Source organism: Pimephales promelas, chromosome 8, assembly GCF_988280905.1.
Source record: "Pimephales promelas chromosome 8, fPimPro1.hap1.1, whole genome shotgun sequence".
NCBI classification, from domain to species: domain Eukaryota; kingdom Metazoa; phylum Chordata; class Actinopteri; order Cypriniformes; family Leuciscidae; genus Pimephales; species Pimephales promelas.
The window spans coordinates 13,450,038-13,474,336 of NC_142776.1; the positions used below are offsets into that span (position 1 = coordinate 13,450,038).

Below are 24,299 nucleotides of genomic sequence, written 5' to 3' on the forward strand. Positions count from 1 at the left end.
ATAAAAATATAATTAAAAAAATTAAAATCAAGGCCATTTCTTTCTTTTTGCTGTATTGGAAACGTACCGAACCGTGACACAAGTGTATCGTATCGAACCGAACCGTGAATTTTGTGAACTGTTACACCCCATATAAATATATAGATAAAGTTGGTTTATATATATATTTACAGAACTGCTTTTGAAATTAGGATTGGTATTATTATAGATGTAAAGAAGTCATTCTGTTGGATACTATTTGTTCTTTCCTTTGTATAAAATGGAAATGCATAATATTTTTTTTTAAGCAAAAAAAAAAGCAAAAAAACTAAATGGTGTAACAGTTTTAGAACTAGACAAATCTTTCTGCATTAATAGCCTAAATATAAAAAAAATAACTACGGTAGTCTATGTTTGACCGGGCTTCGTACCGATGTCATTATAATGTTCGAACCGTAAGTTCTACCACTCGGCCATGTCTCAGCTCACAGAGAAATGCTCACACTTTGCATCTCCAGTGAGTGTGCGCTCAAATGAGCGAGAAGACGTTTTGTCTTTAACCTATTGTGAGTGTAAGCCTACTTTACATGAAAAAAGTACACCTTTTACAGTTTTAAAAAATGATTTTATTTTAGCTGTTATGAGAAAAATAAATTCAAGTGAGCACCGCCGCGTTTGTCGAACAATGTATATATACATATTTGATATTGTCTATTTAGGCTAATTATAGCATTGATTACTGTGGAGGGGGAAATGCCCCACCAGTAAATCGCAACTTGCTTAGGTTATGTTTAAAAAAAAAATCTACATGGAACCCCATTAAGTTTTAATTATTATTATTATTTTTTTTAAAACATAACAGATTGACTGAATTTACATCTTCAAAAGCAGGTAAGAGATTTGTTCCATAGTGTAAAATGGAAATGCATGGTAATTTTAATACCATGTTTATTCGGGATTTGAAACAGTCTCATCAAAATGATTGAACCCAAGATCTACCACTCAACCACAACTTTTCTCACTGAGAAATGCCCAGAAGTTCGGTTGTTCAGCAGTCAGTGTGCACGCACATGAGAGAAGCGCTCTTCAGTCTTCTCTTTCCTCAATAGCGTCATTAAAAGCACCCAATTTATTTTCACTGACTGCGAGATAGACCTATTTTAATTAATAAAATGTTCTGCTATAAAAGTTTATATTTAAAGCTATATTCTATTTAAAATGTAGGCTACTTTTACACAAGTAGGGCCCGAGCACTAACTGTACGAGGCCCTACTGAAACTGTTAGGATTATTTTTTTATTTTTTTATTTTTTTCTGCAAAGTAAGCGCCATTTTCGCGGCCTCAAAAACATGCTCAAAAACTCACCAAATTTGGCACGCATGTCAGGACTGGTGAAAAATTTCGTATTTTGTGGGTTTCGCGGATGAGCGTGGCAAAATGGCTCGCTAGCGCCACCTAGAAAATTGGAAAAAATTAGCCCCTCGTGCACGTTCAACCTACATGCACGAAATTTGGTGGGGATGTGTATCATATCAAGACGCACAAAAAAGCCATGAAACTAAATGCTCAGATCTGCACGAAAGTTTACACATTTGACAATAGTCCCGCCCTCAGGGTTCGTACACCTTTTCCTAGGTCAAATTCAAGCACTTTTCAAGCACTTTCAAGGTCCATTTTAAAGCTTTTTCCAGCACCTTATCCACCGTAAATTACAAAACAATGCATAGTAAAAAAAATATTATTTAGTGGTTTTTCCACATTAAAAGAGATAGGCTAATATGAAATATACAGCCAAAATTGTGTTTCGTAATAGCAGAAGGATCAGATATTGAAGCAAAACACAGGTTTTATTTTTTTAAAATGTTGTTGGAGGATTTGATCCAAATGACATAGGGGTGGGCGGTATGACCAAAATTCTGTTTCATGCCGGTAATACTAATTTTATTTCACGGTAAAGATATTAGTTATTATCAGTAGTATATATCAGTAGTTATTTATACATACAGTGAACACTGACTGATCTTAAATACAACTCATAGGTGCAATTAAACTTTAAATAAAGTGTTTCTGAATAATTTTTCAATCTCATGTTATTGCTTTACCTCATCAATCAGTTTATAATATCTAAATATTTTATTTTGAACTATTCTATTCATAATAAATTAGTAACTTCCTTTTAATTTGGTAGGATAATATTAGCAATACTATTATGTTTAAATGTGTTCCCTGGTACATTTTTCTGCTTATTATACTGCGTTTTTTAAGGGGCTTGTTTTGCTCTTTTTGTGATATCTGGCAACCCGTCACCTGACGTTCAGTTGTGTCAAGTTCAGAAGTGACTAGAAGGATAGCAGCAGTAAGAAAACCGAACAGCATCTACTGTTAATGTTGACTAAGTAGTTTATATTATACACACCTTGTAACTGCGTCATTATTTAATATGTTACCACAACCGGTACACACACACTGACACACCGAGCTCCCTCTCAGTGTGTGTGCGCGCATCTTTTGCATCAGTAAAATGCGATCGGTTCATTTGAGTGTCAAGTTGTAATCACGGATCTTATCAAATGAAGATTTATCAGCTGGTTCAGTGGCCAATTGTTTGGAGTTAGAAATATATAATTCGTGCTGCCTATTTTGTAATTTTAGGTAGGCTACCGAATCCAAGACTACCTGGAGGAGGTGCTCTGAGTTCGGCTGCTCCCGAACCGTGCCGCGGTTCGCGTGAATGTGAAAGAATCACGGAATCACTAAGTAAAGTGACCTGCGCATGTGTTTCAGCTGATTATGATGTATTTAGTTAAATAAAACACATGTAAGGGATGATAGTGTAATGTTGATTTACCTTGGATACAAGTGAGAGTGAGTCTGCAGTGTATTCGCACACACACATATAGCGCGTCGACTCAGGCCAACAAATTATTAGAAGTCCACTTTCTCCTGCGTTTGCAATCAGCAGAGAGGCAAATGCAATACACAACCTGTGTTGTTCACTCAGCTGTGCATAATAACACCAAATTAATAAAAAAAGCGCAATAAATACAGTAATGTTTTTTTTATTAATTTGGTGTTATTGTTTCTATCATGCGTCGTGCACGTTTGTGATGACGTAAGATGCACGCAAACGCACCAGGATTCGATAGATGAGTGTGAAACCAGGCCAACGCTGCGGGAAACACCGGGAACAATCACGCTTGGGCCGCAGCAAACGATTTATTTCGCCATTTAATAAACAAAATATTCAGTCAGATAGGTATTTGTTGTGTAAGAAACAGTTACAATTTCAAGCACTTTCAAGCATTTTATCCAAAATGTAAGCACTTTTCAAACCTTGAAAACACAATATCAAAATTCAAGCATTTTCAAAGATTTCAAGCACCCGTACGAACCCTGCACCCTGAACAAATCTACATGCCGACATTCACCCACAGTCATAGCGCCACCTGCTGGTAACAGGAAGTGACCTTTAACGAAGCAGCCCCCGCCGCATGTTTGACCGACATGTACGAAATTTCTGTGGTACATCTACCATATCCAGACACACAGAAAAGTCTCTTGGAGTGATGCCCTAAACTCAACAGGAAGTCGGCCAGTTCTAATTTTACCGCCATTTTTGGATGATTTACTCATTACGTACTTTAACAAACTCCTCCTAGGGATTTAGTCGGATCGACTTCACATTTCTGCTGTGCCTTCTAAAGGCATTGACAATGAAAAGGTGTGCTATCTGCGCGTTTTCGTCAATGGGCGTGTCCGAGGCATCGACGATTCGCCATGAAACAGGAAGTTGTTGTAACTTTAGTGTACATCCTCAGACCTGCGCAAAAATTTTATACGTTATACAACAGTCCCGCTCTGAAAACATGTACATGCCAAAATTATCCCAGGCATAGCGCCACCTGCTGGCAACAGGAAGTGACCTTTAATGAAGCAGCCTCCACCACACGTTTGACTTACATGTACGGAATTTCTGTGGCACATGGATCATGTCCAGACGTACAAAAAAGCCTCTTGGAGCAATGCCCTAAACCCAACAGGAAGTCGGCCATTTTGAATTTTACTTCAATTTTTGGGTGATTTGGATGCGTAGCAAATTCACAGCCACACCGGCTGAGCTCCAGAATATGCAAAGCGGCCGTCTCACACCCCAACGCGCTACAGGTGCGAGGGCCCGCCCATCGCTGCTTGCAACTTTAATTACGTTTTGCTTTCGCTAAATGCCCCTTTGTGCCACCTGGTGGTCATCTCGCGAACGACCTTGAAATACGGCTGGTTTATTTGTGCCGCGGTGGGTTTACCGCGGCACTTGCTGCGGCGATAAGTGGCATTCTGGTTGTCCACCAACTGTACAATAGCAAAAAAGGGCCATTTAATTCCAAAGGTCAGAGAGACATTAGAAAATGGCCAAAAGTAACTCATTTGGCATACGACCCCCTGGAAGGACAAAAATTTAATTCATGCAACATAGTAACAAAGAATAATGACCAAAGGGAGTGCAAAGAGGTGACTAGTTTGTTTGAAAAACAAACATATCAGTCAGAAATTAGAACAGAAAGTAGGTCAGCTCACCTTTCCAATCCAGGTGCCGAGAAGACTGACACAAACCTTCCCATTGTCATAGAGGTTGGGATTAAGTCGGCCGCTGCACTGAGACAGGTAACGGAAGAGAGGAGGAACAGCAGGATAGATATTAGGAAGCTGAATATCAAAGAGGAAGAGTCCATCCTCGTAGGGAGTGCGGTTAGGGCCCTTAATGAAAGCTGAGAAAAGGTCCTGAAGAAAACAACAGGATATGTTAATCAAAGAAAAGGGTAACATTTGATGTATTTTTTTTTTCAATTGTTTTACATACTTTGTAAAAAAAAAAACTAAATGCAACAATCAAAAAAATCTAGCAAGAGTTCATAAATATATAGGGTGCAAGGCAAACTTACCATTCTGTCCTCAAAAGTCTTCACCATGATGCCATCAGGTAAAGAGGTGGCCAGCAGGGCCATTTCTTTCCTTACAGTGCTAAAGAACTTCTTTGCCTCTGCTGGCTGGAATTCCATTTTTTTAAAAGAGTGGGTGTCTATGGCAAGAAAGAGGGGGCATTTTTAGATGGCTTCTAGAATGAAATTATCATACAAAGCGCAGTATATAATTTAAGAAGGCACTTAAATGACCATTTCTATTATAAATAATTAGCTATTGTTCATTTAAGAAGGCACATTCATGAAAATATACAGTAGCAAGTCAATTCTTAGGGCTGCCCTCTACTAAAATTGTTTCTAGTAGTCGTTCATTTAAACCATTAGTCAACTAATCACATGCACATATTAATAAGCCAAATAAATAAATCATGATAATGAGCTTTTAATTGCCTATTATAAATACATAGCATAATCAGCCCTCAAGTGTGCGCATAAAGCTTGCCACAGCACACGAGCAAAAGTAATGATTATATGTAATCGAAAAGTAATTGAATGTGTTGTGAAAAAATAGTTTAAGTTTTCTAAAAATATATTTCTCATGTCTGTGAGGCAAGTATACACTTGAGTTTTGTTTTATCCTGTTTGTTTTCTTTATTTTACAAAGGCACAACTTTTTCTTGTTATTGCGAGTTTACACAAATAAAAGTAGAAAGATGTAATCTCTCTTATCTGTATGACCAAAAATGACAGTATTTTAAGTTGTTTCCGCTGTTGACAGAAAAAAAAGTGTGCTATACTCTAGATTCTACACTGTGTAGTGTTAGAAAATGTATTAAATGTTTAATTAGGTTCCAATACAATAGTATTCAAACTGTGCAGTGTTTTCCATTTCGAGGCATAGATGAGATTTAAAGAGCAATTGCTGACATTAACCCTCTGAGGTCGAGTCAGCTCACTCTGTCTCGGCAAAAATCTTTCTGAAACGCGTCCGAAAAATGAACTGTAACTCAGTAAATACTTGTCACAGGGACACGGAAGATTTCTTTTTATGAAGGTGAAATTCTCTTCTTTTAAATTAAGCAATTTATATAAAAAAGCAACTATTCTCAGTTGATGTAATCTTTATGAAAACAGAGAGATGTCAGTCTTTTTCCTTTTACCTAATTATAGCATATGACGTGTTAATGTGACCACGCCCACTGAGAGCGCACGCTATTCAAACGCTAATGTTGAGGCAAGTCATGAAAACACCCACATCAGCATTAAAACATACAATTTATCATAAATCTAACCTTTACCTCATCTTGCTGCGCTGTGAGGAATAACACTGTCATAATAATCCTGGAAAAGTTACCTCAGTTACCTGTTTCATTTCGAGGAGCACGGATTCAGCTGATGTAGCAAGTCATTTATTCTTAAGTGCTTTGTTCTAATCGCGTTATTGAATAGTGTCTGTAAACTTCACAAAGACTGTTTAAATATTAAATGCGCACAGACAGACGCGCATGCACTGTGCGTGCATTCACCATCGCTCCTACATTAGTAAGACTATATAGACTACTGAGATTTGTTCTATACAGCTCTGTAAAACCAAAAAGACTGTTTAAATATGAACGGTGTCTGGGTGTGTGAACGAACGAACGCACAGATGCATAGCCTACTGTTACAGACGAAATAGATTATAAAGTTTTTACTATAAAATAGACATCAAATAAGCTTTAGTTAGACAGTTTCTGCTCATATGTTAAATATATAGTATGATTTGTCAAAAATAAACGAATCAACTGTTATCCAATGCAAGCGAATGCAATGCACATTTAAAAATAATGAATCCTTAAATGCATGATAAAATGTATTGGCCTACTTTAAAAATAATACTTTATATGCAAAAATAATTTTCTTTTCAATATGTTTCCATGTTCTCTTTCATAGGTTCACTCAACGCTGCGGAAAGCGCAGTGGGATATTTTCTGAATGTGCCGATTGTCTGAAGCCTAATAGAATCACGCCAATTCATTGGCTGATGGCGCTCGCGCAATCTGGCCCCGCCCCGACGCAATCACGTCGCATAATCATATACGCGCGTGCGCCATCTTCCCCAAGCGGCCATTTCGCCCTTCGACTTCGGTTTTTCTTAGCCCGTATCAACGGATTATCTCGATGGATTTCACCTGTTCATCTGCACTTCAGCGACTGCTTTCAGTGGAACCCTGTTCTCCTTGCGGTGAAGTGCCATGGAGTATCGTCGTTGCCCGCCGCCATGCGTTCGCTTCTTTGCGAACGACGACCCGCACGGTAAGTGTATTAAGTGTTTGGGTATTCGCATGCGTGCGAGGTTATTTTAGGAACTCAAAATGTACATTTTGTGATAACCTCCTTCTCAAACTCTCCGCTCGCGGTTTGCGGTGTTTGAGAAGGAGTCATTCGTCCCCTCTCGTCGCGCTCCCAAGGCCGCTTAGGCCTCGTTTGAATCCGCGACCTGGGGCTCAGATATAGAGCTCTAGGATATGGAGTTTCAGCAGACGGGCCATGGCCTTTCTCTCCTTCCGTCTCCTGAGCACGCACGCGGTGCCAACCAGTCGAATTCTCGCATGATTTTCTATGTCCCAGCCCGTGAGCATGTGAATCAGTTTCTTTCGGGCTGGAAGATATTATTTATACCACAGCTTCCGACTCCGAGGATTTCGGGCCTGTTTTAGCTTCAAATGCTCTCCCGCCTAGCGGCCAGGAAGCGCGGCCTACCGCGGCCTACATGGAGCTTGTCGACGTGCTTTCGCGCGCTACCGAGAAACTCTATCGACTGGCCTGACGAGCCCCACGAGTCCCAGTCCGCCAACTGTGTTGCGTCGCTGGACACGCCCCAACGGACGCTGTCGCGCTTGTCGCCGGAAGTCACCCGCTCACCATTGAAAATGAATGGTATCGTGTTGCTTGGTCGCGTGCAGTGTGAACGCAGCTTAACGCGGCAGCCGCTGACTTCACCAACCTTGTTGGTTCTGTGGAGCAGAGTTATTCCGCCATCCTAGCGGTTAAGGACATGCTGGCTTCTCATCTCTCCCCTTCATCAGGAGAAGTGACTCGGCTCATCCCCCACCCTCTACGGTCTATGGAGCCCGCGGTCGCCCGTTCCCTCGCCAGTGGCCCCATAAGCGCCTCGAGCTGAAGCGGTCTAAAATACCCTTCGCTCAGGCCTCCTCGAATCGTTCCTGACCTGCAGGTCAGAATAAGGAGAGCTTCTCTCTATCCACGAGGTTGGGTCTGACCGCGCATGCGTTTCTGCCCACCTCCCACTTACTCTCCTTTTCTAAACCGGCCACTTTCGCCACCTGCGTGTCCCGAAGTGCAGCCACCCCTCAACAGTATCCAAACTGTCTGGAGCAGGAGGAAGGAGACACACTCAGCTTTCTCCCCTCCCTCTCGACTCACCCGATTCCTTTCGCTCGCGCAGGAGACACTTTTGTTTTCTCTCAGCAGCAGATGGACCCGTTGGTTTTGCCAATCGGGCAATAGTGCTCCCCTCTACGTGTCAGGACGTCAACTCCCTTCCTTCACGTTGTATCGCTCCGCCCCACGGGAGCCAACACATAACCCCATTTGGGGTATGTCCGCCACCTTGCAAAATACAAGGGGTATCGCCGTGGATTCTTCGCACAGTTCGGTTCGGCTACACTCTTAAGTTTTGCCGCAACCCCCTTCCTACTGTAGTCGACAGCGCCATTCAGGCTTCTGTGCTACAGCAGGAAATTTCTTCCCTCCTTCTCAAAGGTGCGATAGAGGAGGTTCCTGCGGAGGAAACCGAACAAGGCTTCTACAGCCGTTATTTCCTGGTTCCGAAGAAAGGCGGCGGCCTGTGTCCCATTCTAGACCTCCGCCGACTGAATCCGCCGTTGAAAGCCATCATATCTCAGATTCGGCCGGGAGATTGGTTTGTGACAATAGACCTCAAGGATGCCTATTTTCACATCCAGGTCGTGCAGCGTCACTGAAGTTCCTCAGGTTCGCCTTTGGAGGAAGGGCGTTCCAGTACAGGGTCTTCCCCTTTGTGCACATGGATTCCGTTCGTATGCAGGCCCGTTTGGCTCCTGCACGGATTTGCAGTTTGATGACATGTTTGGCCCGTTTTTCGCTAGGCCATAGTGTTTCTGTGGGCACTTGCCGCAGGCTTCTGGGCTTAATGGCCACAGCCTCCCCTGTGCTACCCCTGGGTCTGCTCCTCATGAGCCCCTTCCTGTGGTGGATGAAGCTCTCAGGGATCCGGCCCACTGGGCCAGCCTTTTGCCTGTTGAGGGTGTCGGGCAGTTGCTCTCGTGATCCGGCCCACTGGGCCAGCCTTTTGCCTGTTGAGGGTGTCGGTCAGTATGGGGACGGTATTCTGTCGTCAGATGATTACGACGGATGCCTCTCTAACCGGCTGGGGAGCAGTTTTCGAGGGCAGACCAGTGTGTGGGGTCTGGACGGGCGAGACCCTCGCTTGGCACATAAACTGCTTGGAGCTGAGAGCCGTCTTCCTGGCTTTGCATCATTTTCTCCCTTTTCTAAAGGGTCTCCATGTCATTGTCAGGAAGGACAACATGGCGGTAGTTTCCCATGTAAACCGGCAAGGGGGTTCTCGATCTCGCACCCTGGATAGGCATGCGTGTCATCTTCTCTTATAGTCTCAGAGCAGGTCCCTTTCTCTGAGAGCGGTCCATGTCCCAGGGATTCTTAACCTCGCAGCGGATTTCCTATCGAGGCGGAAACTCCAATCGGGGGAATGGATGTTGAACCGTCAGACAGGGGCCCTGATCTGGGAGGTGTTCAGGAAAGCGGAAGTGGATCTCTTTGCCTCGCAGGAGTCATCCCAATGCCCGCTTTGGTTCTCCCTGAATCCTCCAGCTCCGTTGGGGATAGATGCATTCGCCCACCCTTGGCCAATGCAGAAACTCTACGCCTTCCCGCCCGTCAACTGATCCAGGCGGTCCTGGCCAGAGTAAGGGAGAGCGGAGTCCGGATCGGATTCTGACTCTTAAGGTTTCACTTTTGTTGGCTTTATCTTCTTGGAAGCGGGTAGGGGACTTACAAGCTCCTCTGTTAGCGAGTCATGCTAAAAAAAAAAAAAAAAAAAAAAAAAAAAAAATGGACTTCGCTCCCGGTTTAGTCAAGATTCCAAAAGACCTAGGTATATACGCGCGTGCGCAGATTAAGCTTCCTATCCTCCTCAGAAGAAAAAGGAGGAGGGTGGAAAGCATTAAGGGTAACAACCTGAGAGCGGAACGCTGTGGAGAGAACCTTAGGAACATAGCCTGGCCTAGGTCTCTTGGAAACTTGACTAAACCGGGAGCGAAGTCCATTTTTATTTTTTTTTTTAGCATGACTCATTAACAGAGTAGCTTGTAAGTCCCCTACCCGCTTCCAAGAAGATAAAGCCAACAAAATGGATGCAATCTGGATCTGCAATCTGGTTACGTAAGTAACCAGAGACGTTTCATGGCTTGCAAACGAGCGAAGCATGGCAGTTAATGAGTGTTCGGATGTACAAATGACATCTGAAGAAACAATGGGTTCATTTTATTTTCTCTGGAAATGCGCCAACACACTTCCCAAAGTTTTGTAGGGTCCAAACATTGAATCGATGACTATTTCCTCAACTTGGGCCAATACAGAGCTGGCCTCGATGAATGTCTGAAAATAAATCGATCGAGCTACCCAGCAACAATTTCTGATGTGTAGCCTAATTGTTCAAGTTCAGACAGGTAATCTTTCTCTCAAAATCGTTCAAAACTGTTTATGCATAAGTCAAGCCAGTGACTAAAATACCAACTTCACATCATTTCTTTTAGAAGGATGAAAATAATCTTATTAAAATTGGGATCAAATTATACAGAAAGCGATCAAAGAACAATCTTTCCACACAGCGCAAGTTTATCTAGACAACTCGTTATGAAATCAATGACGCAAGTTACACTGCACAACAAAGCTCTTACTGTATGTACAACATCATCGTGTTTGCATTGGTGAAAGCATTAGAGAGAGTGCAGAAACTGTTGCAATGATAAGATCTTCATTCTGGTGATCAACAGTCTGTCATCTGCTTGCTCTATGCTCAACACGGCAACATTTTTATGTGATAGGAATAGATCTAAATACTTCAAAAACTTCTCACGATTCAGTAATCTCAATAGCTGTAATAGTAAAAACGTATAATAAATGTAGTAAAAGTATTTGAGAGAGTTTCATATGTTATATGTAGCTATTTCATATGCAAGCATGTCAGCCAATCACAGCAGTGGCTGGTTACACTGAATCCCACAGCAGACATGCCCCTTCAAACAGAGTGTTCAAATCAGAGGCAAAAATCAGGATAGGAAAAATGCCTTTAATTATTAAAGGTTAACAATTAACCATAACTTTTAAAAATTATGACTATTTTAATCTAAAAAACATACTAACATTATAAGGGCAATAAAATAAATAATAAAATAACCCCATGTCAGGGGACCTTTAAGGTTTAAGTGATCTAATCAGGCTGAATACATAACCCTGTTATGCTGATGAGATCAGAAAATCTCTGCAAACAAGCTGAATCCTGTACTTCATTTACATGCTTTGTCTCAGAGTGTCTCCACCTCTATGTAATCCCTTCCCCTTGACAGGTATCTAAACTACAATGTATACTGCCTTCGTTTATACTTGACGATGACTGCAGCTATCCACAGCTTTGTTCTCAATAAAGAATCCTGCTGAAGATACAACCAAGTCTCTTGGTCTTGGCTTCTGAGTTTCCTACACTTAAGAAGAAAAAGGTTCACTCGCCTGATAATTGCACACATTTATCTAGGTTAACGTTAGAGCAGCCAAGTTACTGGCATGTTTCAAATGATAAGCCATATTTGAGGCCGATGGATGATATACAAATGTTTGGATTCCCTGCCCGACATACTGTAATTACTAGGGCTGGGTATTGAGACAAATTTCACAATCGAATCGATTTCGATTCACAAGCTTGCAATTCGATTCGATTTCGATTCGATATCGATTATTTTGGATATCAGTTACAATAAATGGCAATTTTTCTCAAGGAAATCAAATCTCTTAACTAATGCAGTGAACTATGGGAGTCTACTTGTACCCTACTAGGCTTTATTAGCCTAATATGAAGGTAATAATTAACTATAATAAATAATTATAGTTTTGTAGCTATACAAACACTTAAATTACACTTTTATTTATTTTATAATAAGAAGATTATATGAAATATAAACATTTAAATGGTGGCTGTCATAAACAGTTGCTAGATTTATTCAAATATGCATTAAATATTGAAGAACATTAAGATTATAATGCATATGTAATATGGTGTATATTTAGCAAAATGCTCCTCTCTGGAGTTATTTTTTTCTAGCTGCCTAACGAGTTGACGTGGGTTTTCTGAGGTAAATATGACGATACATGACATTGATTACAAGCTGTTTAACTGACGTCTTTCCATGGTTTACTGAGCGAATCAATGTGACATGATACGGATTTAGATAAGTTGTACTCTATCTTTTACCACACTTTCAGATGCTCATTCATGTTTATTTCGCGCTGTAACTTGCATTATTAACCCGGAAGAGAGATCAGCGCCGCTGCTTCTCTTGAGCTGCGCCAGAGCGATCTCACGCCACAGCGCCAAAACATTATTTATGTTTTTGAATTTCTAAAGAAAATGGGCGTAATTTGAAAATTGGGACTTTGTTTCATATCAATAGTAACAAAGGACAAAGACTATTGCGATTTTTTTGGATGCGCACAGCCGCGATACAATGTCACATTCATTCAAATGAAACAGGATGACTAATCGATTCTTGAGATTTGAGAATCGATATCGGTTCGTAAAAATGAGAATCGTTTAATATCGAGAAATCGATATTTATTACCCAGCCCTAGTAATTACCACAAGAACCCGCCATTAACGTTCTGTCCCTCATGGACTGTGTGACAGTCACAGAAAAAAAAAAACTCCACAGGAAGTGACAAACCAGCAATGTGACTAAAACTATTTTTGGTCAACTATGGCTTTTCTAGTTGACTGATTAGTCGAATATTAGGGGGCAGCCCTAATAATTCTAATGTTATTTAAAATAAAAAATAAAAACGTTTGGTGTACAGTAAGTACCTGGTGCCCATTCCAAAACAGAAAACACTTCCCCTTTAGCACTGGTGAAGGTGACACCCGGTTTGCCTCCACTCTGCTGACACAAAACTGGTGTGTCACTAGGCCACTCAGAACGCACAGGCGTCTGTGGTTCAGCTAGCACTGGCGCCATCACTCTCTCCTCCTCTATAGCAGCCTCCATTTTATCTTCTTCTACAATGGCCACATTGTCTAGAGTCTTTTTCAGGTTTTCCTGAAGTTTCTTAATATCATCCAGAAAGCGTTTTTCTTTTGTGGGTTTGGCATCAGCAGGGGTTGTGGCAGCAGTTGCGGCTGATGGTTCGGCAGTGGGTGAAGTGGGTGATCCAGTCCAGAGCTGCTCAACAGTCATGTTCTTTAAACTTTCCAAAATCTTTAGGGCTTCTTTAAGCTCACGAAATCCCCGTGGTGGAGTCTCTTTACTGGGCTTATCTTCAGGCGCAGCAACTCCACCTATGCAAGGAACAATAATTAGCTTTTAGGTGAAAACACCATCAATTGCAACATCAAAGACAGACAACACTAATGTACAGGGCCATATCTAGTGGGAAAAAGTGGGTGTGAACGTACAAAGGGCCCAGAAAACCTAGTGATGCCACTGATGTTTTTGTTTTTTTGTACTGGTATTTGAGTTTATTGCCATATCAGCATATTACATGGCAGATACATATTTATGGAAGCCCTGTACCGCAGCGTAAAAAAAAAAAAAAAAAAATTCTAGCATTTCGAGATTAAAGTCAAAACATTTCCAGATTAACCCTCTGGGATCGGCTATTGCGCCGGTGCGACAAGCTCACTTTTTTCCTTATCAGTGCAAAAGAGACCCAAATGAAGTCCTCCAAATGTTTGAAATAAGCGCCTTGTTCTACCCTGGATTGAACAAGCCGCTTATTTCAAACACTTGGAAAAGTACTATGAATACGAGAGTACATATCCTCTTTCATTTCAATGTCTTTTGGAGGATCCATCTTCTTTTCTTTACTTTCTTGATTTGTTTTGTGTTTTTATGATGTTGATTTCTTATGACTTATATATTACTTGATTGGAAAAGGGAACTTTTGTTAATTTCTCAGAAAATCAATTCGTAGTTGAGTGGTGGAGCATTGGTCAGCAATGTCAATGACCCTGGTTCAAACCCCAAACATACTGTTTTTATGCAGAGATTTGTGTTGTGCAGTTCTAAAACACGTTGAGTTGTTACAACATAATTATTTTGCCAACATTTAGACTATAAATCTAGCCTACCATGAAAGCAACAAATATTATCCAACAGTAGGCTATAACTACATTTACATTTATTCATTTAGCTGATCCTTTTATCCAAAGCGACTTACAATTGCGATATATGTCAGAGGTCGCACGCCTCTGGAGCAACTAGGGGTTAAGTGTCTTGCTCAGGTATACATTGGTGATTTGAACCCGGCTCTCTCACACCAAAGGCATGTGTCTTATCCACTTATCAACTCCGGTCTCGCCTCTCATTAGCGTTCTAGCTAACGTTCATGTGACGTCAGTATTGCATCGCCAGTGTTGCATCGCAAATATTTACAATGTTGTTGTCATTAACTCTTTCCCCGCCAAACACGGAATTTTCCGTGTTTAATGAAAAAACGCATCTGCGCCAAACACGGAATTTTCCGGGTATCCGTGTTTTAGGTGGTATACGGTAAGGAAGACCCGCCCGCATGTCCTGAATGAGTGCGCAACTCTTTGATCAGAGAAACAGATTGCAATCGTCTCAAACAGTGGAGTAGTGAGAATGTATCAGACAGACAATGCAGAGGTATATGGCTGAAGTACTGGAGGTTAATGGACTCGGAGTCCGATCACTCTTTATTTGATAATTCTGAATCTGATCGGGACGAAGTAGTCAGTGAGAGAGATGCACATGTTGTCACAGAAAGTTCTAGCCATGGACGTGCCGCAGATAGATCGTATAATATTATGACACTATAATATGTATGTGTGTGTGCAGGCATTTATGTGTGGCTGTCTAAATATGAAGGTGTAATTGTCAAATTATTTCTCTCTTTGTGCACATTTACCACATTGTAATATGTATTTGTGTGTGTGTGTGTGTGTGTGTGTGTGTCTAGGCCTGTTTATTGTAATTCCAATTATTCATTATTCACAGGTAGAACACAGAGAGGCAGAGGCAGAAGTTTTATTGCAAAAGTTACATTTCCCTTACATCCTGGGAAATTTGATATATTTTACATTTATTTTATGTTTTTAATTTATTTTGGAAAGTTTTATATATGAAGGAAACAACATCTGAATGTATTCTGCTTTTAAATGCACTTGTTTGATAAAAATACCTTTTTCTCAGTTTTTTGTCCAAAATGTTGTGTTTTTGACAAAACCTACCTCTGTTCAAGAGGCAATAAAAAAAGAACAGATGAAGATAAAATAAAAACGTTTTTTTTGCCTAAAAGCAGAGGCTCAGATCTTTATTTTTATATATATCATCTTCATATATTCATGGAAGAAAATATTCAGCGGGGCATTCAAATTTAGCGAAAATCGTCAAAAACCCTGGCGGTGGCTGGCAACTTTTTTTTAAAACGCTGGCGGGGAAAGAGTTAAGCAGGCCCAGCCCATCAATTAAAATTAAACATAAGCTACTAATAAAAATGACAGACAAATCAAAATGCTCCGAAAAGGGTTCAATAAATTGAATTGAATCAATAAAATGTACCTTTCAAATGTTCTTATTTGTGACAATCATTAAACTAGACAACAAACTGATGTATACTTGAGCAGCCAAAATCTTGAACTGGGACTCGAACTTGAATCGCCTTGAGAAGTTGTACCACGTGTTATCACGCTGCCCACTGAGCTATTATCTAAACACTCTTAATACTACCATGCAAATCCTAACTCAAGTAGCCTATAAACTACGCTTTCACACTTAATACGACCATGCAAATGTATAGCCTATATAATTCACATTTCTATTGTTTGTTTTTTATTACACTGAGAAAATTACATACATAATACAAATTAAGACTTTTGTTTTATTTTTTATATTATATGGGGTATTAGTTGGCTACTGCATTATAAAGCACAGTCCATGGTGAAAAAAAAATGGTGGCAAAAACCAGATTCTGGTAGAGTACTATCTGTATACTCCCTACAGATAATCTCACTTAAGATGGAAAACATTTTCTGTACCCATTTTTTCTCTTGTAAAACAATATGAATGGACCAGAGTGAACACTTTATCTGATACTTAATCCTATAATACAATTGTAAGAGATTCATTACCTCCAGGAAGTTCAGGTGTGGAGACAGCTCCTGGTGAGTCTGTAGTCGTGGAAGCATGCACGCCATGGGTTTTGCAATCAGAAGTGACACCTGTGTTGGGGGAAGAGACTGGGAAGGTCTCCCCACCTCCTGGTTCCTCTTCCACTTGTCCATTATCTGTCTCCCAGCTATCACTCTCATCTTCCCATTCTTCAGATGAGGCACCACTACTGCTGCCCTCAGCAGAGTCATAATATGTTTCTTCAATCTCAGACTCTACATTATACAAGTGCTAAGAGAGAAAGAATACATTAGTGTTAGTTCCAGGGTCATAGGTGAGTGTGTGCACATTCAGTAGCAAATAATTTATCAGTTTAAAATTAAATAGCTCTATAGACTGGTGCATACCTGTGGCAGAACAATAGTCTTTGAATTATCAGCCCACACAACCTCCACTTTACTGCTCAGATCCACCCTGCACACTTGGCCAACAGATCTCTACATGGACAGTGGAGAAAATGCCATGGAGATTTTTTTTTAAAAAAATGCTAAAAACAAGGAAGAACTATCAAATAACCTTATAAGCGCACCAAGTCATTTTGTCCACTTAAATAAAACCACAAATAATAAAACCAGTTTTACATTAAATAAATAAAAAAATACTAGGTGAATTGAATAACAAAAATGACAATGGGGAGCTACATTTTCCACTTAAATGCACACTGGCAATGTCATAAGCCTGAAAAAGTAAACAAAAACAAAAATTACGCTTGTACCTCATTTTCACAGTCCTCTGTGTCAGAGTTGCCGATCCTTATGACAATATCCGTTGTGTGAAAATGGAAATCTGGATGATCAGCAATGTCATAAACACTAACGTCCTCCTCCTCCCCAATCACCTACATTTAATATTAGTTAAACAATATGAAAATAGACAATCCCAAACATCTCTTAATCACAATATCAAAAATACCTCAACATTGTCGCCTGCAGCATTGAGTTTGACCCACTTGACTACACAGGTTCTGGCCTTATGATCACCTGACTGAACCACCCCATAGATGCCTGGATCATGAAGAGCCTGGGCTGCAGGAGCCAAAATAAACAGGGTTTATTTTAAGTGAGTAAAGTGCAAAATCGAATCAAGTTAGGTTAGATTATCTATTTGACAATTCAATTGTAATCAACCTAATATAAGGCCTTTACTGATACTTAAAGGACAACTCCGGCGCAAAATGAACCTTTGGTCTAATTACACATTGTTACCTAGTCAACCGTTATCTGAGATTTGTTTTCATGATTGCCGAATGTAAACAGTTTTATCTTTAAAAACAGTTTAGCCTATAACGCTAGTATAATGCTAGTATATAGGGCATAGAGTAATGACAAATAAAAATTGCTTGTTATTACCACTAACAAGGTTCAAAATAGCCCCACACTAACACGACAGCTTAATAAGAGTCCCTACATTCAAACCGAAGCATTGAGAACTGTCAGTGTCCATACAGTTTAATAAGAAGATATTTTATACACACAGTCAACTTCGCGAATACAGGAAGAAGCCATCTTTGAAAAATAGTCTCTACCAGTCGATCTACGAACGCAGATCCAAGTGCGCTGGTGAGATGTGAATAAGGTGATAAGGAGAGCATGAACAGTAGTCTACATATACATATTTAAGAGAAGAAACGGTTCGTGTTTGTGTTTCTTCCGAAAACAACGGACCATATGAGATTCTGCACAGTTCACCGCACTTGGATTGGCAGTCGTAGACCGACTGGTAGAGACTATTTTTTAAAGATGGCTTCTTCCTGTATTCGCGAAGTTGACTGTGTGTATAAAATATCTTCTTATTAAACTGTTTGGACACTGACAAAGTTCTCAATGCTTCGGTTTGAATGTAGGGGCTCTTATTATGCTGTCGTGTTTGTGTGGGGCTATTTTGAGCCTTGTTAGTGGTAATAACAAGCGATTTTTATTTGTCATTACTCTATGCCCCATATACTAGCGTTATAGGCTAAACTGTTTTTAGAGATAAAACTATTTACATTCGGCAATCATGAAAACAAATCTCAGATAACGGTTGACTAGGTAGCAATGTGTAATTAGACCAAAGGTTCATTTTGCGCCGGAGTTGTCCTTTAAGCAAGCTCCAACAAATAAAGGCATGAAACAATAAAGAGCCATATTGAAAACGACAACCGTGTTATAAAAAGAACATACGTCGTTTGTCTAGTACATAGTCTCCAGGGCAGAACTCATGGTTGTCCAGGTGCTGGATAGGGATCAGATCATTGGAGCAGATCCCTGTCTCTAATTTACCATCCTTCCACATCACATCTGCAGAGGTTACAGTGGAGACAACCTCAACTGCCACCCTACGCACAAACAGACATACCATTTAAGAGTCTATTCTAATTGAGGTCTTATTTAATTTGACAGAAATGATAATATTATGATATGACCCCTTCAAAGAAAGACTTAAAGCAGTTTAAAGTACTCCTCCCAGCAGATCGCTTGTGTGTGTGACAGAGGGATTCCTGTCGCTGTTGTGACTCCTTTACACATTTTAGAAGCTCATTTTATATAATTGTTTTGGATGTGCGGTAAGTTCCATCTCAAAATAAGCAATACGCTTTTTTTTTGGTAATATGATCCATTTTGTCTCTCTTCTAGTGAGCTAGAAAGAAATTACAAAAATAATATATATATGCACGTTTGCAAGAACGTTTGCAAGAGAAATTAAAAAACGTCTATGTTTTGCCAGAGTGATAAACACGTCTCCTCAGTCATCTCCATACTATGAGAACAAGTGAACGATACAGAGCTCAAGGTAAGGTTTCATTATACTGTTCCTAGTCTCTAAGCATATACTTCAAAATTCTATTTTGACTTTGTTTCATCCATAGAACCACAAAACAAAATGATCAAAACTGATAGAAATCTTAATAATAATAATTTTTAACAATTTTAGTTGCAATTCAACTTAATGATTTTATTATAATGATATTGCACTGAAATGCACTGTTCCTGCATTAATTAGTATGTTTATTACCTAAAGTATTTATTTTTGCTGTTTAGTCATTGGGTCAGATCTCATTGCAGTAACTTACTCCAAGGGAGCAATGTTTTCACTGCATTCAGTGTTCAAAATTTTTTCAATGGTTTCCTGGACTTTCTAAACTCCTAATGGTTTTTAACCTGGCACCAAAAAAAATGAATCACGAACCATGCCCTGACAGACAGTATATGCCTTATAACCATATCCAGTGTCAAAGGTCAAGAAAATCATTCAGTTATTTAGAATTGTTTGTATTGCACTCTGATTTACAACATTTATCTGGCACAGAATGAAATTTCTAATGCAAAACATTCATTCACCTGTCTCCTGGTTTAAACTCGCGCGAAAACTTAGTCCTCTTCTTCTTGTGTTTTCTCTTTAGGTTGCGGATAGAGAGAGGAATGCTCTTTTTCCGTGTTGGGCCACTCTGCAGTGAGGCCGTAGAGCTGGCAGAGGAAGTGACCGAGCTGGTATCATCTGTATCATCACCTGGGTCCTCATCTGAGTCTTGGTCACCCAAATGGGCCCATTGTCCCTGAAGACCATCCAATGGTGGTTCTTTTCCCTCCTCTAGAGCATCCTGGCATGGAACAGGACCATTGTTGGGGTAGCATGGAACATAATTATCATCAGAACAATCCTGTTCCTGCACTGATCTCTTTTCACCTGGAGCATAAGACATGGTACAAAATATCAGAGAATTTCTTAGTATCAAAATAAAGGGAAAGATTAAAGACATATTTGAATAGGATATTGAAGAAACAATTACATGGACCATGCTGACTATTGACAAATCAGTTAAGTTTGTGGTTTAAAAGTGAATACAAAGTGCAGTACCTTCTATGCTTTCCGTTTTCTCTGTTGACTGTGAATTGTTACTCTGCGAGTCTGCATTCTCTGGAATTTTCTTTCCCACTTCTTTTCTAAACATTCTTTTTAACTGAAAAATAATTAAATAAATAAATAAACAAATAATCAAAAAGCAAAAAAAAGGAAATTACAATATTGATTTGTAATGATTTATTTTCATTTAGTAAAAACTGTTTAAATAGTAGTTAAGCTAAGATATTTCGCCTAAGTGACCAAACTATTAGGGCTACTCGATTTAAAAAAAAAAAAAAAAAATATTGCAATTTTCCTGTGTTGATTGACCGGCAAAATACCGGGAGTGGCACATTTCACGGATGAGAATCCATAAACCGCATAATTAGACTGCACAAAGTGTTGTTTTCAAAGACTGCACGCTATATTAAAACCATTTAAAAATCATAATATATGTAGCATAGTGCTATTGTGAAACCACAAAGGCTGCAATTCAGTAAAATAAATAATTGCATTGAACAATCAACTTCAGAGGAATTATATCAAATAATTACTAATGAAGAACTTTATGTAGCTGTTTCTTCCTTACAGTCTGGGAAAAGATCAAGACGAGATTGGTACCTGGTGGAATTCTATAAAGTGTTTTGGCAAAAACGTTCCCATCTATTATTGGATGTGTTTAATGAATAATTCAAAAAAGGCCTTCTCCCTCAGACCCTCAATCAGGCTTCTATTTATTAAGCTTCTATATTATTAAGTCACGTGTCTAGTATCTATAAAACTGCATTTTTCCATCTTAAAAATATATCTAAATTGCGCAATATGCTCTCATTTAAAAATGCAGAACAATTAGTTCATGCGTTCATGACCTCAAGGCTAGATTATTGTAATGTTCTGGGTGGTTGGTCTGCATGCTTAAAACCTCCTGGGGTCGGCTATCGCGCCGGTGCGATAGGCTCACTTTTTTCTTATCAGTGCAAAAGAGACTCAAAATACTCAGTTGATTTTGATCTTACATATAAGTATTATACATCATTAGATCCTGTTAAGTTTCTATTTTTTTGTGGATACTCACAATAAAAACAAAGTGTTCTGCTTTTCATCAAATAAAGAAAAATAAACATGATGCAAGTTTTGCGTTCTCTCTGTCAGGGAAGTCCATTCTTAAACCCGTACTAAAAATTAATTGTAACTCAATACTTGTCACACAGGCACGAGATATATGTCTTTTTAAAGCTTATATTCTCTTCTTTTAAATGAAGTAATTTATAAAAAAATATTTCCAGTTTATGTAATCCGTTTGAAACCAATGAGAGGTAGTTTTTTCGTTCTCCAGCGCTTTTCACATGGTAAATACTGTAGGTGATCGCATCACACCCTCTGATGGTCTTCGGGGTCTATTGGACCCCAAATGACTTTTGCTTGAATTAAAAAAAAAATGTTCTCTTTTTCCAAATGGTATGAAACTTCCTACGGCTCTCAACAACACTGTCTAGATCTACAAAAAAAATAAATAAATAAAATGGAATGTTATCCGTTTGTATGTAGGCGTGACAAAAATAGTCACACTCATGGTCTTTGGGGTCCATTGGACCCCAAAAAATAACATTTAATTTTGTAACAGAACAATCGTTTTTTTTATTTTTTACAAATATTATTTTACTGTTTATTAATGTTTTTACTCAACATTTGCGCAGTTTTTGGAGGATTTATGATATCTTTTACATATCTATAAATAAATAAATAAATAAATATTTATCATTGGACTCAAAATAGACAAAATTCATCATCAAAATCAGAAATAACACAGAGCACAGACAGAAATGACAGAAATAAAGTGGCACACTTTCAAAAATGCAAAAAACTTCCACAATCCAAAATTATCATGCTCACACACGTGCACACACACACACACACAAACACACACATATGTGACCCTGCCTGTGAAAACCCAGCTAAAGTAATTTTTTTGTGATTCACTGTTTTCTACATACAATCATCCTACATAATGTAAAGAACATTCTGTGAAAATATAACCTTGATATCTTTAATATTGACTGGGTAAGCCTATATTAAAGATTTGCTGAATTCCGGGCTCAGAAAATCATGTTTTGGAGAAATTCCAATTTAAAAAAAAAAGCTTATTTTTAAAACTGCAACAATACAAATTTGATCCATAATTATCCTCCATATGTGCTATATACCACATTAAAGCTGAGATTCTTCCTTTTTTTAGTGATATGACACATTTTTGGGAAAATTCTTAAAGTTTTATAAAACAGGCCTATTTATTATAATGCGCATGTCCAAAAAGCTAAAAACATTGAAACGAATGAGCCATCACAAGAGCATGATTGTAGCAACAATTATCATGTCAATTCAGTGGAATGATTTGTATAACTTTATTAGTGAAATGAAATATCAGTGCAAATATAATATCAATAATGTATCAATATCAATTAATTAACATGTAACATTTCGGCAGAAAATCTCATTCTCTGGAGTGAAAAAAAAAAAATAATAAAAAAAATAATAATAATTCAAGGGATAGTTCACCCAAAAATTTGAATTCTGTCATTATTTACTCAGCCTCATGTTGTTCCAAACCAGTTTGAGTTTCTTTCTTCTGCTGAACACAAAATAAGATATTTTAAAGGGTTAGTTCACCCAAAAATGAAAATTAAGTCATTAATTACTCACCCCCATGCTGTACCAACCCCGTAAGACCTTCGTTCATCTTCGGAACACAAATGAAGATATTTTTTATTAAATTTGAGAGCTGTATAACTACCACATAGGCTCCTAAGGGAATGACTCTTGTCAGCCCAGAAAGTCAATGAAGAAAATGTTTCAATATTCCATGTGACTACAGTGGCTCAACTATAAGTTTATCAAGCGACGAGAATACTTTTTGTGCGAAAAAACAAACAAAAATAATGACTTTATTCAACTATTCCTTTTCTTCCTTGTTGGCCTGAAACGAGACTTCAATACGATTTCCATGACGCATGCGTGAGAATTGCGATCTCCTTCAACTACTTCAGTTCAGTTCTCGCGCATGCGTCGTCCACTATGTTTGCGTCATAGTTTGAATTCTGTGTTAGCATTACATTGGCTGAACACTGACAGTATATTACATGTCCAGCATTAAAAAAATTATAATGACAAAAACTTACCGTCAAATTCCTCCTCAGTTTCGTCAAAGAATGTGTCCTGTTCATGATCACCATTATCCTCCAGAAAATAATCCACTATAAAACCGCTTAAATCATAATTTGGGCAATTCCACCGAGATTAATATCTAACAAGCTGTTTAAGCAATCAGACATTTTACGTTCCTGCACATGCTCTGGTGCTGCCATGTCAGATGTCAAAACGACATAGTTAACAGTTAATCCAGCAAACGAATAATATTATTGACACTTATAAGACACAAATAAAATATAATATAATAATATTATTGGCAGAATACAGAGCTACAAAACACATAAGCTGTTCTTAAGTTAAATGTTTGGCGATGACACGGAAACACCTCCTCAGATCTTAACCGGCCAGCTGAAGTCGCATTTTTTTTTCTCACGAATTGCCACTCGTGCGGATTGATTTTAAGGTCCGTTTACTCTTTCTAATAGAAAATGAGTAAAAAAGAAGTTCCTGAACTGAATGATAAGAATCAGCAAGTATTGTTGCACCGAAAAATAAACCCGGATACGTCTGAAATCAATGTTAAAGCCTGCGTCCGTTTTTTTTTTTTTTTTTTTGCTGCACAAAAGTATAACATAGTGTCAATAAAATCATTAATTTTAGTATTTATCATGTTATAAATTAAAATTTGAGTTTTGAATCTCAAAACCCTTGTAATAATCTATCATTTACAGCAATAAACACACATTACCTATTTTTGTCATTTTTATGGCTATGACTACTTTGAATACTCTTTTATTCATAATTAGATTCTGCGACTTTAGCCGGGGGTTCACAGGCGGGGTCACATATAGAGGAATACAATATACAGGAATACATACAGTACAGACTATAAAAACTGTTCTCTTATCATTTGTAAAATAAAATACTCTAAAATGCAGAACCACCGCAAAAATAAACTGGTAACACTAAGACA

General features: G+C 38.9%; 1 protein-coding gene across 1 annotated transcript in view; it reads right to left on the minus strand.

Moving 5' to 3' along the window:
* The window catches only part of ube2o (ubiquitin-conjugating enzyme E2O), a 69,411-nt gene that overhangs the window by 5,561 nt on the left and 39,551 nt on the right, over positions 1-24,299 (minus strand). Inside the window, exons 9-18 of the mRNA XM_039655633.2 lie at positions 20,195-20,297; positions 19,678-20,023; positions 18,520-18,674; positions 17,270-17,382; positions 17,073-17,195; positions 16,705-16,794; positions 16,318-16,588; positions 13,033-13,503; positions 4,917-5,053; positions 4,552-4,755 (exon numbers count right to left, since the gene is read on the minus strand). Of these exons, the coding sequence (XP_039511567.2) occupies positions 4,552-4,755; positions 4,917-5,053; positions 13,033-13,503; positions 16,318-16,588; positions 16,705-16,794; positions 17,073-17,195; positions 17,270-17,382; positions 18,520-18,674; positions 19,678-20,023; positions 20,195-20,297 (2,013 nt within the window). The remainder of the gene's footprint in view (positions 1-4,551; positions 4,756-4,916; positions 5,054-13,032; positions 13,504-16,317; positions 16,589-16,704; positions 16,795-17,072; positions 17,196-17,269; positions 17,383-18,519; positions 18,675-19,677; positions 20,024-20,194; positions 20,298-24,299) is intronic.